Source organism: Octodon degus, unplaced genomic scaffold (assembly GCF_000260255.1).
Source record: "Octodon degus isolate 3935 unplaced genomic scaffold, OctDeg1.0 scaffold00017, whole genome shotgun sequence".
In the NCBI taxonomy this organism is placed as follows: Eukaryota; Metazoa; Chordata; class Mammalia; order Rodentia; family Octodontidae; genus Octodon; species Octodon degus.
Genome location: NW_004524593.1, coordinates 14,917,908 through 14,934,796, shown reverse-complemented (window position 1 = coordinate 14,934,796; position 16,889 = coordinate 14,917,908). Strand labels below are relative to the sequence as shown.

The 16,889-nt window shown below is 39.4% G+C and overlaps 1 protein-coding gene and 1 non-coding gene across 2 annotated transcripts in view; both read right to left on the bottom strand.

Annotated features, from left to right (window-relative positions):
* Rps6kc1 (ribosomal protein S6 kinase C1) overlaps positions 1-16,889 on the bottom strand; it is a 174,312-nt gene that overhangs the window by 150,862 nt on the left and 6,561 nt on the right. Inside the window, exons 2-3 of the mRNA XM_023710212.1 lie at positions 6,827-6,862; positions 460-580 (exon numbers count right to left, since the gene is read on the bottom strand). Coding sequence (XP_023565980.1) covers positions 460-580; positions 6,827-6,862 — 157 coding nt within the window. The remainder of the gene's footprint in view (positions 1-459; positions 581-6,826; positions 6,863-16,889) is intronic.
* On the bottom strand, positions 14,763-14,895 carry LOC111815534. Its single transcript, XR_002820217.1, has one exon. It is a non-coding gene; the product is annotated as a small nucleolar RNA SNORA70 (small nucleolar RNA).

The window sequence follows — 16,889 nt, the reverse complement described above, 5'->3', positions numbered from 1 at the left end:
AGAAGAAGAAGAAGAAGGGGCTAGGGAGATAGCTCAGCAGTTTAAGCACCTGCCTGGCAAACATAAGGACAGGAGTTCAATCCCCAGTACCTCATGCTGTGCTGGCCCAGAACCTCAAGGAAACTGTGCCAGCCATTGAAACTGGGCATGGTGGCACATGCCTGTAATCCCAGCTCTGGGGAGGCTGAGACAGGAGGATCACTACAAGTTCAAACTGTGTAGTGAGACCTTGTACCAAACAAATAAATAAATAAATGGTTTTTTTTAATAAAAAAGAACAGAAAACACAACTTTAAGTGCTTTCTAAATAGTATGAATCACTGTATAAGGTAAAGAGGCTTTAGGCTTCACAGTATATAGTGAGGCTTTAGCACACAGCCATGAGGCTTTAGCACACAGCCATGAGCATAATTAGTTATCATCACAATTTTCAAGTACAATTTCAAAATAACCACTTACCAAATACTATTCCTTTAGCAAAGGGAGGAAACAGTTCTGAATGATGGAATAAGTGTTTGTGAATTTGCCATAGCTCTTTGTGTAATTTCTTAAAGTCACTGTATCTCTTCCATACGATTATCTAAAAAGAGAAAAAGATTAAAAGTATGCTTCAGTGCAAAGTCACTTAGGTCCTGGTATCAAAACAAGAAATTATCTTTTCATTAAAGTGTTCAAAAGGGGGCCAGTGAGATAGGTCAGTGGTCTAAAGCACCTGCTTAGGCAAGCTTAGGCAGGCGTAGGGGACTGCGGTTCAATCCCTGGCACCACATGCCACGCCAGCCCTGCCCTCAGGGTGGGCTGAGCTGGCCTGAAAAATAAACACATAAAGTGTTCAAAATTATTAAGCACAGCAAACACCTGCTCTAACCAAAAGGGGTAACTGTCCAAAATTCACTAATATTTGCTTTTAAACTACAAAGCACCAATTTTTCCTCATGCTATTCTGTTTTGGTTTTTAAATTTCATTTTGAAGAAATACTGTTTTATTATTCTTAGGAAAATATTCAACCTGGTACAAAGAACTATACCACATAAAAGGTCACTTAATCTCCTAAAAACCAATTATGATTATCCTGGGAAATTAGTTAAATGTCCAACATGTATTCTTTCTCAAAAATAACATGTTTATGAAAACAAAACAAAAGACCTAATTAGGTAATTTTTCAACACGAAGGACACACTCAATATTTGCCTAAAAGGATAAACTGAGTAATATTGAAGAAGAAACGTCTGTGTAACAAGTCATTAACAGGAACTTTGCCATTTCATAACTGTTTCTTAAATCTTAACTAAGAAATAAGATATCTGGGACAGGGTGAATGCTGATCAGAATGCTGTTAAAACTAGCATATTGCAAAAAAACCAAAACAATAGTCATCTACATTAAACAACATGTGAAAGTGAGTTTGCCTTCATTAGTCTGAATTATCTAATCTTAATCAGATTAAATTAGACAAAAGAAAAATTTGTCAAAAGAAGTATTTAACACAAAGCTTTGACATCATTGAGCCCTTCCTCCTCTCAAAATAGGCTGAAACTACTTTTAAACTGTTACTTTGTAGATAAGGACCTTTTCTTGTGAAAAGCTCCCTCCCAGTGAATTCTCCTCATGTACAAAGAGAGTATGATGCTAATGACCAAAAACAGCCGGGTGGATAAGTGACTTAAAGAGATTCTCGCCAAAACCTATTGAGTGGTAGGAAATTCTTTACCCAATTGTATCACACCACCAAGAAGTCTACCATACACTTTCACTGTCTTTATTTAATTATAACCCTAGGAGAATGACAGATGTAAACAAACTGCTTCCTTCTGCTGCTTCGCTTTTATTTGTTTACTAAACAACAAACAGTCACCAAAGCAAATACTTTCACAACCCTCCTCAGTGCTGGGCATCACACTGTCAGAGAGGATAAGGAAACAAGACACACAGGGCCTCCTCCAGAGCTCTCGGGCTAGTTAGGAAGAGTACGCCAGCCCAGCACACCCAACAGGGCCACATCAAGCAGGGTGGCACAGTGCTGCGACAGAGGACACCTGAGAACCCTCTGCAGAACATGTTATTTGAAGGAAAGTTGTCAACAGAGCAAGAAAACAAAGGACAGGGGCACAGAGCGAAGGTTTTAAAAACAGAGATGCCACAGGGGTATTACTCGACGCTTGGCCCTTGCCACTGGGTAACTAACTAGTGGGGCCATTCCCTGGGTGGAAGCAAAGAGGGAATGCCATGGGAAGGCAGAAGCTCTGCTTTAGAGGGCTGCCTCAGACGACTGTCAGGTATCTCTCTCGGTGTGGGGCTGAAGAGACAAACTTGTGCCTTGGGAGCTATGAGGGGGCAGGAGGTAACAGATGAGGAAAGGGTCCTCAACCTTGCTGAGGAGAAGAGGAGTGAATATGGACTAGACAAAAATGCTGACATCAATGACCAGAAAAAAAGAAAAGGAAACTAGGAGCCAAGTGCTTGAGAAGATGGGCCATGTTGTGAGATGAGCCACTGAGAAAGAAGAGACTTCATCGGAAAATGGAAGCGAGCGAGACAAAGGCTGACAGCAAAGAAGCAACATTTCTGCTAAGTAGAAGGGAAGGAACTGACTGATGAAGTTCAGCCAGCACTTGCGAACTGAAAGGCCTCAAGAAACTGAGATTTTAACGATCATATACTGGGCTTCTTGGTAGTTTCTAATCTTGATACACAAACATACTTCTATCGTAAGGGGGAAAAGTGGTATTTTACTTTTTTTTCTTGGTATAGGTATTTTCATGCTACGCAGCTCAGACTCATAGCGAGTCTCCTGTCTCAGCTTCCCCTGTGCTGGTATTACAGCCATGTGCCACCATGCCCCATTTTAGTGGCCGGCTCAGCATGGGGCCAGCACAGCATGTGGTAACAGGGATCGAACCCAGGTCCTTACGCTTGCCAAGCAGGCATTTAGACTGCCAAGCTATCTCCCCGGCCCATTTTACATATTTTAAAATATATCAAATCATAGTAACAGTGCTAAGGGATGAGAGAAGCTGGGCAACAGGATTATGAAAGCTATCTTACATAAGGAGAACGGCACCATGAACTGGGTATCACATAAGGTAAAAGTCATTACAACATGAACAAGAAAACTAAGATTTCAGATTATGGAACGAGGTTTGCAGATAAAATGTATATTCTAGTTAAGATCATTTTCAACTAAGAATGACTCAAGAGGCAAACGTTAACAACTCAATCATGGTGATGACTAAAATGCCAGAGTGTATCTGTCAAAGCAAGAATCAGAACTGCTGACCCAGGACCTGCGCGTCTTTCTCATGGCTGCACTCGCTCCCTCACACACTCTGTGCCATCACACTAGGGCTGCAGACCAGGAAACACCCAAGAGTGTTGCCAAGCAGCACAGCCACGGCCTCCTTGTGTCAAACTCAGACTCCTTCAAAACCTTCAAAATGGAAAGCTGGATAAAAGTACACTTCCAGCACATCAGCGGGTACTGTTTATGTGTGGACTATATTAAATTCCTAAGACACATGCAAAAACTGTTTATAAAATTTCTGATATTTTTCTATTCAAAAAAAACTACACAATATCTATTACTTTACTGAACCAAACCTGCATAAATTTCTTATTCATTAAAATTACTCTGAAGAAAATTTATCCTGAAATGTCAATTCAATAACCATATACAGACTACAAACAATAAATCTAATTTTTCATTAGAAATATTCCCTTAACAGCTATAATATTCAATAACGGAACTTAGAACAAATGGGGTATACTGATGAATGTCCTTTTTGTATCTGTGTATTCAAAGTGGTTGGGGTAGATATGTAGTTGCGTTCTCTTAATGAATAGAATGATTTGTTCTAATGGTGTTTGTAAATAGGATCACAAGTCCGCATCTTGTACAGCAATTAACCACTAAGAAGAATATATGCAGTGTATTATTTGTTGAAACTGTACTTCTGATTTGATTTGAAACTGTCTCATTGCTATCTGTTTATCAATAAAACTTTGGGGAAAAAAAAGAAATATTCCCTTAAATATTTTTTACAAATAATAACTACCTCCTCTTCAGATAATTATAAATAATGACATCAAAAATTTTTGATCCCAGGGCTAGGGATTTGGCCTAGTGGTAGAACGCTTGCCCAGCAAGCAAGAAGCCCTGGGTTCAGTCTTTGGCACCAAAACAAAATTTTTTTAAACTTAAAAAATTTTAAACTCCTATATTTTATGAAATCACCCAACTTTAATTAACTGTGACCTTTTAACTTCTATGTAGTACTTTAAACTTGCTGGATCATCTTTTCTAAAAAATGTCACTCCCATCACATGTTTTTTATTCTTTCCCCTCTTTTCAAGATCCTTTTCACTCCTTTAATCAATACATTTCCCTGAGTGTGTACATATTTTCAGAAACTATTTATGAAAAGACAAAGTTTAGAGACTTCTGATACGATACAGAGAAAGCTCAACTTAGTTCTTTTCCATTCCCAAATTCACCAGTGAAGCATGCCCCCTGCCCAGAAGGTCCTGTGGTCCCCACTGGGAAAGCTGGGGGAGACGGGACGCAGTCTCCACACTACCCTGCAAGCATGTTCTTGACTGTGATGGCAAGTCTGCCAGACAGATGCCCAAACTGCACCCCAAACTGCCCATGCACTTAGCACAAAGCACCAACAGTGCAATGAAACCTGAACACTTGAGGTTTCAGTTTAGAAAAAAAAGTTCACACATTAACATCTTTTGTCTTGAAAACAACACACATGCCACAGGTTCGCCACCACTGTTCTAGACCACTGACAGAATGAAGAGGCCAGAGATCAACAGTTGCTGTACCACTGCACATTCACTCATGCTTTCTTAATAAAACTAAATTTAGAGAAAATTTTAAAAACTTTTTAAGATGAAAGTTATCCTAGGTAGCTTTAAATCATTTACCCCACATCAATGCTTTTTAGCATTCTTAAGAAGACAACACTGATCTCTGATAGTACATGCGAGCAAAATTTCTCCAGTTTTAAAAGGATTCCATATTACTGGTCCTCTATTTGATTAGAATAACAGTGCATCTACAAGTCCTCAATGGTTCTTATGAAGCCCAGGTATATTCTAAAGCAGTAACTAAATTAATTAGGTATTGAAGAAAGTGAAAGGAAAGGAAATAGAAATAAAGGCTCAGTGAAAATTCCTTTCCTAAGTGAAAATTCCAATATTCAACTGGGATACGTGAGAAATAAAAAAGTACTGACAGAGGTAATTTCAAGGTTATTTCATACTTTAAGAAGCCTACTGGATAAGACACTTTTCAAAAACGTACACTATTTCTACAAAGGACCATGCAATTGTCTAACTAAAGGACACTTACAAGAGTTTTCTGATGAATGGTTCACCAACAGTTGTTATTATAAAAGAGTTTTCCCCAAAAAAAGGATTAAGGAAATGGCAGAGAGTATATTCATGGATAGGCTGTTTCAGGATTCTCCCTGGAAAAGTGGAACATCAAGCTACAAACTACAGCACAGCAATCAGACAACACATGCAAAGGAAACATGGCCCATTTTCTATTTTAACAGAGCTATAAATTCTCAAAAGCAGAACACTCTGGTATTGACTAATTCAACAAAATTAACAGAAATCTAAAAAACAATTCATAATAATCAGTTGCTACTTAAGTAAAGATTACTTTCATTAAGCAATGGTGTAAATCACACTCACAAGCATATAGAACTTTTCCTTCCAAACTAACAACACTGTCCCTATTTTAGGAGAAAGGAAGATATCTTAAAACTCATGAGGAAAGTATTATGAAATCTTTTTTAAAATGTGTCTTTCATTAAATATTTTAACAACAGGACAAAAACAAGTATCAAATCAGACACAATACCTTAAGGAAATGTAAGGTAAAACATTTTCTAAATATTTTCTAAACCCAAGGGTCACATAACCAAATCAACCACAACCAAATAATCAACTGAAATGAATGAGTAAAGCCATATATGGTCAAGAAGGACAGTGGGGTCTGTGGTTAAATAGAAAAAATTCATATCCCACCCAGACATTCAAATTCAATCAGGAAAGAACAATAATAAGGTTGCAGAATCAGAACTTCAAATTAACTGCCATGTTTTAAACACTTCACAAGCAACAAAATCCCCAGTATATGTCCTTCCAGCCTTAGTGACAATGAGCATGGTTCAAAATGAAAGTAAATCAAGAAATGTTAAAAGAAGTAAGGATTCCTAAAAATATGTGACAGGCACAAAGTAATTACAAATATAGAATTCCAGCTTTAAGCAAAAACATAATAGGCTGGCATCATTTCAGAAAGATAAAAAGAAAGGAAAGGGAAAGCATGCAAAGAAAAGTCTTCAAAAAGAATTAACTTAAAAAGTTTAAAAAGAAATATCTATTCCTAAAACAGATTTTCAAGATTCAATATACCAATTACAGCATAAAACTGGAAGTAGGTGGAGACCCATAATTTATTTCTTAAATTAATACTAGTTACCAAATACTTAATGTTTCATTACACAAGTATCATAAATCTGAAATGAATAGAGATCCTCAATTAATAGAAAAATCTTGAGAGTATTAGTTACTGGAACAATTATCACTATTAAATAGCACTATAATTCCTCAAATTCTTACTTATAAAACCTTACACCCTCTTAGTACGTCTGAAATAGGCCAATTAACTACTATTTTAGGAAGCTGAAGACAATCTGCATACAAAGACTGACATACAAATAATTCAGACAACTTCCTCAATAAAATATTTAATTAAATTTTTGTCAAAAACAGAAAATGAAATTTTCATATGGATAAACATGTTACCTCCTGGACATCCTCTGGGTTTCTCCGTGAAACAACCTACAACAAAACATACATAGAAATATAGAATCATTATCAAAATTTAAGATTTCACATTTGTATAGTTATAAAAGATTGGCATAAAAATTTTAATTTGCTTAAAAAATAGTTATTAAAAATTTCAGTGATAACTGAAATTATACACATAATACAATATAATAATTTGGAATACTAAAATTTAAAGAAAAAAGCAGCTAAAATTAAGAACACATGTATTATATTCATATGAAAATCCATCCCCTCGACCCCCCTTCTGAAACCCCATCTTCATTCTTATTTAATATAATGCTAACAAGCTTTCCCACCCTCCTTCCCGGTTCATGTGTATATCAGAAGCATAAAGAACAGCTATACTTAGGCAAAGTATGCAGGAGATCGCAAAATATTTCTTATAACTTATGTGAATCCGCAATTAGGTCTATAAAATTTCAATTTAAATAAAAAGGCAGCCACAATGTTTGACACATTAATATCAGTGACAGGTGATAACTGGCCACCTAATAATAAAGAAGAAAACAAAAGCAACATAAAAATTTAAACATGAGCATTCAGAGACCAGTAATCCTACCAATATTTCTTGAGCACAAGCAGAGGGTGTAGCTCAGGAGTCGAATACGTGCTTACCATACGCAGGGTCCTGGTTCAATACCCAATACCAAAAATGTGTGTGTGAGTGTGTGTGTGTGTGTGTGTGTGCACGCATGCGTGCATGTTCCCATCTAGAAAAAAAGGTTCTTAAAAACTTTTCTCATTATAAAGACCAAAAAATTCAACACCACACAGAAAGAATGGCACAAAAGCAAGAAAAAAATAGCATTGCATAGTGAGAATATCACTGTATATTAGTCTATACAACCTGCATGACATAAATTTATATAACATCTATGTAAATGTAAAGTTAATGAACCTGGGGCTATAATGGCGAATCCTGAAAACCAGACAAAAAGATAACCTCATTACATATGATTGCCTATGGGTAGGAGGAAGAAAATTATCTTTGATGGCCAATGACAATATAGTATACCAAGCACTGGGCTAAGATCAATTCAATGTTCTTCCTGAAATTCTAAATGATAACAAAAAATAATGGATTTAAAGTCAGGCAAGTTTTCACTGGGGGCTGTGTAAAAGAAAATAAATAAATAAAATAAAATAAAATAAAACAAAGTCAGACAAGGGGCTGGGGAGGTAGCTTAGCGGCTTAAGTGCCTGCCTGGCAAGCACAAGGTCCTGAGTTTGATCACCAGGACCAAAAGGCTCAAATCAACAACTTCTGATGTTGCCAGTCCTATGGATAACCCACTACTACTATGGACTAGTAGACTATATTGGATTATTTTGCTGAATTCTCGCACCTACAATATTTAAATGGCAATGGAATACCCATCTGTGACAAAACTACACCAAAAAACGAGACACAAATGAAGGACCATTTTATATCTGTATATACAAAAGAGTTAGGATAGATATACAGCTACTTTTTCTCAATTCAATGAGAAGAAAGATTTGTACTAATAGTGTTTGGACAGAATATCATGTCTGAATCTTGTACTATGAATAACCACCACTAGGACAACAATATGCAATGTATTAATTATTGAAACTGTCCTACTAATCAGTTTTGAAACTGTCTCGTTATTTCTCAATAAAACTAATTAAAAAGTTAAAAATAAATAAATACTACTTATTTGGGGGGCTTGGGAAACAGCTCAGTGAAATAAGTGCCTACCTGGCAAGCACAAGGTCCTGAATTCAATCCCTGGTACCGCAAATAAATAAATAAAGTCAGGCAAACGTTGGTTCAAGTTATTTTCCTAGGGGCTGGGAGATGGTTCAGTGGAATAAGCGCTTCCATGGCAAGCGCAAGGGCCTGAGTTCAATCCCCGGTTCCACAAAAAAAAAAACAAGTTATAATCCTAAAGTAAAGCCTTGATCTCATCTGTAAAATGAGGACTGTACCATGTCCCTCATCTGGCTACCATGAACATCAAGTAACATAAGGAACTACATGAGAGTTTATTTCAATATGCCCTGTTTAAGAATTCCAGACAGTGGGCCAGGGAGATGGATCTGGGCCAGGGAGATGGCTCAGTAGAATAAGTACTTCCCTGGCAAGTGCAAGAGCCTGAGTTCAATGCCCCATTCCAAAAAAAAAAAAAAAAAGAATTCCACACAGTGGAGCAGACAGCTCTGCAGATTCAAGCACCTGCACAGGCACATGCAGGGACCAGGGTTCAATCCCCAGCGTGCAGTGCCGGCCCCGTCTCACTGGGCATGCTGAGATGGCGATTGACACTGGGTGTGGTAGCATGCACCTGTAATCCCAGCGCTTGGGAAGCTGAAAACAGGAGGATCACTACAAGCCTGATCTGTGTAGTGAAACCCTGTTCTAAATACATTTTTTAAAAAAAGAGTTCCAGACAGTAACTTGCTGTCACTTTGTTCTCCAATTTTTAGTGTAGAAAGGTTTGGTATACTCTCTTAGTAATCTTCATTAATTTAGTAACAGGAAATCCAGCAGAACTTTCTGCAATGATGCAAAGAAATGATGCTATTTGGACCACTCAGTACAGCGGCCACTGGCCTGTGCGTGCGGCTAGTAAGTCCTTGAAATGGCTATTCAAACTTAGGAACTGAATTTTAACTTTAGATCTTATGAATTAATACATACATGTGGCAAATGTCTACCCCATTAGGCAACAGATTTAGAATAAGAAGCTAAAACAGATAACTAACAACCATGTATTATCAGGTATTTCATTCTATTACTTTCAAACAGCATGCTACTCCCACATACACTTTGCCACATAATTAAATTGGCTAAATTTTAATTAGTATGTCATGGAATTTGATGACTTGAGTTTTCCCTCATGTAAATTTATACTTTTTAAAAATGTATTCATCATAAGAGAAGTCATGGATAATCAATCCACTAATAATCAAGCAACTAAAAATAACTGGCATAAGATAATTCACAGTAAGGTTTAGTCAGATGTATCTTATATTTCTTAATTTAGATATCCTGCCTTTAAAAATAGGGCCAGAGATATAGCTCGGTGACACAGTGCCTGCCTGGCAAGCACAAGGTCCTGCATCTGATTCCCAGTGCCAAAAAACAAAACTAAAATTATACTAAAGTAGCTTCCTATTTTAAATAATCTTCCTTAACATATGTAAATGATCTTTCTATGACAGAGAAAAGCTGTTTTAGTTTGTTATACATAATAAAAGGATCACATTTTGGATTTTGTTCTTATATACCATTCTTAGAAATCAACCAAATATGTTCTACACATGCAAAATTCATTAGTCACCCTCTACCAATGTGGGAGGCACAATAACTCCAGGCCTCCAATCCTATTGCAAGTGGGTTTCCAGTTCCTCTTCCCCTACCTCTGCTGAGCTAAGCTCCTAATTCTTCTTACCCCGCCTATTTCCCATAAATCTCCTGCTATGCCCCCAAGGTGGGACTTCCTGTTACTCGCGCCTTTTACCCGCCCACGTCATTTCCCTATGCCTCCACTATATATACCCAGAGTTTCCTTTGAATAAACAAGACTTGATCAGAATCCTGTCTTGTCACCATTTATCGCGTCTCCTGTCCTTTGTCCCCTCCTCAATTCCCTGCTCCTCTCCCAGGTGACCTTCGTTGACTGACCAGCTGGCTCGGGACAAGTGGCGCCCAATGTATGGGGCACCTGGTACGGAGGATACAGCGTCGGAACCGTCCGAGAGAGCTGGCAAGAGAAGAAGTAAAAGAGGTCCACGCCACAGTTGCCTGCTGCAACATCTGAACCTGGTAAGCGAGGGAACCCCTTCCCCCTTACCTTCGGCAATGGGACAGGCATTAAGTGAACATGAGATATTTGTAGAAAGTTTGAGTAAAGCATTAAAGGCGCAAGCAGTAAATGTTAAAATTAAGAATCTGTGTCAATATTTTGAATATATTAAACAAGTTTGCCCATGGTTCCCTATTGAAGGAACTATTGATCAGAGGCGATAGAAAAGGGTTGGTGATGCTCTTAAGGATTATTATGAGACTTTTGGACCTAAAAAGGTCCCAGTTACGGACTTTTCCTACTGGAATTTAATTGATGAAATCTTATCCCGGAGACACTGTGACCCGTTGTTGCTAATGTGATTAAAAAAAAAAAAAAAGGGTGAAAATATACTACAGGGACAAAAAGGTAAAATTCATCTTAAAGGACAAAGAACCCCCTAAGGGTGTGTACCCTCCTGTAAGGGAACAGAATCTTGAAATCAAAACCAGGAAGCCAGAGCTACCAAATTCCAAATTACAGCCTGAGGAGAAAACTAACCCCTTTGATTTAGAAGGAGCTACGCTCAAAGTTAAAAAATATATCCCAAACTACCAAAACCTCTTCAAGTTGAAGCTGATTATAATAAAGTTGATTGGGATGAACTGGCGGAGAAAGCTGCTCGGTATCAGGGCCAAGATGGGCCACCTGAGGTTAAGTGCCCTCCGCCATATAGCTCTGACCCCAGCACGCCTCCTTTGGCGTGTTCGGCTTCTGACCCCAGAAAGGAATTAAAAGGCAAAATTGAACTTCTCAAAGAACAGATAAAATTTGAGAAAGAGCACCAAGACCTCATCCAATTAGAAAGATTAAAATCAGGAAAACCCAAAAATGAAAGTATAACCGGACCAAAGGCCCCTGTGTTCAATGGCCACCCGTGAGGGGCACTATCCCCAAAAGCTTCCTCCTGTTAGACCCACTCACAGATCTAGATAAGGCAGAGGCATTTCCGGTATCAGAAACAACAGGCGCTCAAGGACAGATTTGGCACCATTACACTAGTTTCGATTTTAAAGTACTAAAGGAACTAAAAACGGCAGTTGCCCAATATGGAACCACAGCTCCATACACCACAGCCATTTTAGAAACTGTGGCCAACAATTAGCCTACTCCCGAGGACTGGCAGGCATTAGCCAGAGCCACCCTCTCCGGGGAAGATTATCTCCTATGGAATTTTTCCCGTATAGAAGGAAGCTTCCACAATGATAGCTTCACTATTGATGTTGGATTTGTTACCTTCACCAGCTGCAATCAAATACATAACTACAGTAGCCCCATTTGCCCAAAAAAGGGACATGTGTTTGTATGTGGGGGAAGTTTAGCCTTCACATATTTACCTACCAACTGGACAGGACTGTGTATCATGGCAATTGTGTTGCCTGATATAGATGTTATCTCTGGTAATGATTCTGTGCCCCTTCCCAGTTTAGATTATGCTATGAGCCGCACAAAGAGGGCAGTCCAGTTCATCCCTTCATTAGTGGGGCTAGGAGTCACGGCGGCCATGGGGACAGGCACAGCAGGATTGGGAGTAGCAGTACATTCTTATACCAAATTATCTAATCAGCTGATTGATGATGTTCAAACACTGTCTGGTACTATCCAAGATATCCAAGACCAGATAGATTCATTAGAAGTAGTCTTGCAAAATAGGAGGGGCTTAGACCTTCTAACAGCAGAGCAGGGAGGGATCTGCTTGGCTTTACAGGAACGCTGCTGCTTCTACGCAAACAAGTCTGGTATTGTTCAAGATAAAATAAAGAGACTTCAAGAAGATCTTATTAAGAGGAAAAGAGAGGGGCCAGGGAAATGGCTCAGTAGAATAAGGGCTTGACTGGCAATCGCAAGGATCTGAGTTCAATCCCTGGTTCCGCAAAAAAAAAAAAAAGAGGAAAAGAGAGCTATTTCAAAACCCTTTCTAGAGTGCATGGAATGGAGTACTACCCTATCTTCTCCCCCTATCGGGACCCTTGATTGGACTATTAATACTTTTATCAATAGAACCCTGTCTTTTCAATAGGCTGATGACTTTCGTTAAACAACAACTGGATGCCATTAAAAATGCAACCCATATAGGTTCATTATCACAGGCTTGAGATGGCTGAAAGGGAAAACTGTTCTGGAATACAACCAGCTTATGATGATGAAGGTCCGGAGACCTCTTAGTTCTCCCACCCTTGGTGAGATGGTCAGGCTAGCCAGAGACGGGTAATGAGGGGCATACACGAGACACCACTCATTGTCTAAGACAGGAACGGGACCTTTTGCCATTCTGGTCTCCTATGATGGGTAAGGCTTGAGTCGGGTCCATGTAGAGGACACCTCGACCTAAGACAGGCACTGCCCCCTCAAGGGAATCAGCCATCTAAAAAGCCATATTTTATATACATATATAAAAGTAAAGGGGGACTTGTGGGAGACACAATAACTCCAGGCCTCCAATCCTATTGCAAGTGGGTTTCCAGTTCCTCTTCCCCTACCTCTGCTGAGCTAAGTTCCTAATTCTTCTTACCCCATCTATTTCCCATAAGTCTCCTGCTATGCCCCAGAGGTGGGACTTCCTGTCATAGCCCGGTTGCCTAGTTACTCGCGCCTTTTACCCGCCCACGTCATTTCCCTATGCCTCCACTATATATACCCAGAGTTTCCTTTGAATAAACAAGACTTGATCAGAATCCTGTCTTGTCGCCATTTCTCGCATCTCCTGTCCTTTGTCCCCTCCTCAATTCACCGCTCCTCTCCCAGGTGACCTTCATTGACTGACCCGCTGGTTCGGGACATACCCACATCCACAATTGGTGGCTAATCACTATATCCACAGCTGGCTTATCAGAAATGGCCAATCTGATGGTGACATCCCAGCCATCTTCTTAATCCTCTATTATGTTCTGGGCTATAACAGTGACCTCTGCCTCATGGAACTCCTGGTCCACCGGTACATGTGACCAGGGAAGTGTGGTGAGTTTTCCCAAATTATTTTTAGATCTCTTAAGCAGTGGCTTAGAAAGCATTCCATGTAGACTCTTCTCATGACATCGAGTCCTCACTGTTGAGTGCTTTAGGACTTTTTAAATTTTCCTAATAAAACTAACTGATAGTTATTTCCAAAAAATACAACAAATCAAAGTTGAAACATTTTTAAACTATTTAGGTGAAGGTCTTCACTCTAACTATAGGCTTAGCAGAAGAATTACTGTTTACTTTTATCTAATTACTGTAATAATGACTTAAAATCACCTTAGACACATGCAAGAATTGTCTTCTCTCTAGTCACCACTAGAAAACAAAACTACCATTCTTCAGCCCTATTTTTATATTGATTACAAAATAAGCCCCTTCAGAAACCAGTTAGGGATTCACCAGTCATATATTGTATTAATTTTTTGTTTATTTATTTATTTGGTACAGGGTCTCATTATGCAGCTCAGACTCGTAGTGATCCTCCTATCTCAACCTCCCCAGCCCTGGGATTACAGGCGTGTGCCACCAAACCCAGTTTCAGTGGCTGGCACTACACGTCCAGGGTTCCAGGGCCGGCACAGCATGTGGTACCAGGAATCGAACCCAGGTCCTTAAGTTGCCAAGCAGGCGCTTAGACCACCAAGCTATCTCCCCAGCCCTGTATTAATTTTAAGGAGCTACATTTATGAGCTTTATTGGTGGAGGACAGCAAGTAGGATTTATTGCTGGCTATAATTAAAAAGACAGCACTTTGTGAGCCTTCAGGAATGCCAGGGCCTGCTATGTCAGTAAGCAATGTACCAAATGTAGGGACATATATGACCCCACAGCAATTACAGACAGGCTGTTTCTGAGCTACCAAGTCCTCCAATTCTCTCACAGAAATCTTGATAATATCCAAGTTCTGTGATATCTACATCTTCTGGCTTCAGGGAACTTGAACTTGGCCCTGTATAGGGTCTGAAACACAAGCTCTTTGTTCTGTAGCTCAGTGCACATGAACAATGAACCTTGGCTGCCCGGCCCTGGGACTCTCTATAGGCATCCCACATATTTGTGTGGAGCCTAGACTGGGAACAGCTCAAGGTCAGAGACATGAGCATCCCTTGGAAACAGCTGTCTGCTGTCCCCAAAGTCCCTAAGGGCAATGCACAGAAGCAATAAGCTATGTCCATAACAATGACACTGCTGTCTACAGCCAGTGTACTCCTGCCCGCCAAGAAGAAAGGAGCACACCTCGCCTAACAGATGCACAATGAGCAATTTATGACACTCAAGGCTTTTGATGGCCGCTAAGTTAGGGTTCCAACAAAGCAAAGAAAACAAAGTAATGAAGTAATACACATGTAAATACAATATACTATTAATACTTAAAAATTAATGTGTCAAGGTACAAATAAGTATGAAAAAGAGGGACATGCCTACTCTTCATTTTTCACATGTAGGCAAGAATAACAGGACATACAAAATGTAAGGCTACCCTATACTAAACATTTTTCATCATAGTGAACAGGCACACTAAACAGCACATTCATTGATATATGCAATCCTGGCATTCAGACCTTAGTTTTCAGAAAACCTGTAATTTCATATAAATACACTGACCTTTCAAACTGCATTTCTCACATTTAAAAAAAAAAAAAAAAATCTCTTGCAGGAAGAATAGGTCCCTCAAAGCACCCAGCTCACACCGGCAACTGTCTCCCTCCTAGCCCCAACCTCTCTCTCAGCCCGTCTCCAGCTCCTCCCTCCTGCGGAGCAGCAAGTGTCACTATGTGGTGGGACTATTCGGGCTGGTTGTTACGTGCCAGCCAGGTAGTCTGGACCCGAAAGGCAGCACCTGCACAGATCATATCTACACATTTAAAGATCTTTTATTTCTCTAAAGTGTGAGAACTCCTATGTAAGATAGAAAGGTTAATGGGACAGTTCTTTTTGTACCACGATTTTTATATATTATATTATTTAACAGCATTCCTCATTGGGACAAATTTTAGACATGGAACCTTTAAATGAGTTTTCATGAAGCAACAGGTGGAAAGTAAGTACTATGGATTGAATATGTGTGCCCCCAAAACTACTATATTGAAGCTCGACTCCCCAGTGTCCCAGTATCTGGAATTAAGGTTTTTTGAAAGTAGAGATTAGTATCCTTGTTTGAAGAAAAAAAAAAAAAAGGCAAGTGATTTCTTTCATTCATGAGAGCAGAAAGCAAGAAGGTGCCATCTGCAAATCAAGAAGTGGGCCCTCATCCAAAACACAATCTGCTACCCCTGCATCTTGGATTTTCTATCCTGGAACAGTGACCAGTAAGTAGTTGCTGTTCACACTACCCAGTCTATGGCATCGTGCTCTATCCGTCCAAACTGACTAAGATAATAAGGAATTGCAGTTCTCTACATTAGTGAAAATTTCAAGAATGAATTTAAAAAGCAGCATGTTACCTCTAGATAATAAACATTTTTTCACATCAAATTTTATCAACTGTAGCATCGTACTCAACTATCTTCCAATCACGTTTCAAAAAAAAAAAAAAAAAAAGTAAAATCCTAAATATTACAGAAAGTACGGGCCGGCCAAATAACTCAGCAGATTAAAGTGCCTGCTTAGGCGGATGCAGGGGACAGGGGTTTGATCCCTGGCCTGTCTTGCCAGTGCCGGTGCCGCCCCCAGGGCCCGGGCAATTGAGACTGGGCATGGCACACCTATAAACCCAGCTCTTGGGAGGCTGTAAATAGGCAGATCAGTAGGAGTCTGAGCTAGCAGTGAGACCCTGAACACTCTGTAGATCCTTCCCTAAAATACAAAAAAAAAAAAAAGTTGGCAGTTCAAAAGAAAAAAGATATGCATGCGCGCATGCACACACATACACATACACAGCTAAGTTAATTACACTACTAATTTCTCTTAGTTCATTTCTCTTAGTTCATTTCTCTTAGTTCATTGAAAAGAAAGATTTGTGCTAATATTTGGACCATGAAATGCCTGTATCTTATACGCTGAGTAAGTAAAGATAACAATACGCTATATATTAACCATTGTTATTCTCTTATTATCTTGTTTTGAAACTTTGGGGTTTTTTTCTCTATAAAATAAAATTTTAGGGGGCTGGAGAGATGGCTCAGTGGTCTAAAGCACCTACTTGGAACAAGCTTGGCAAGGCATCAGGGACCACGGTTCAATCCCCCAGCACCACATGCCAGCCAGCCCCGCCCCCTGGTGGGCTGAGCTGGCCACACACACACCAC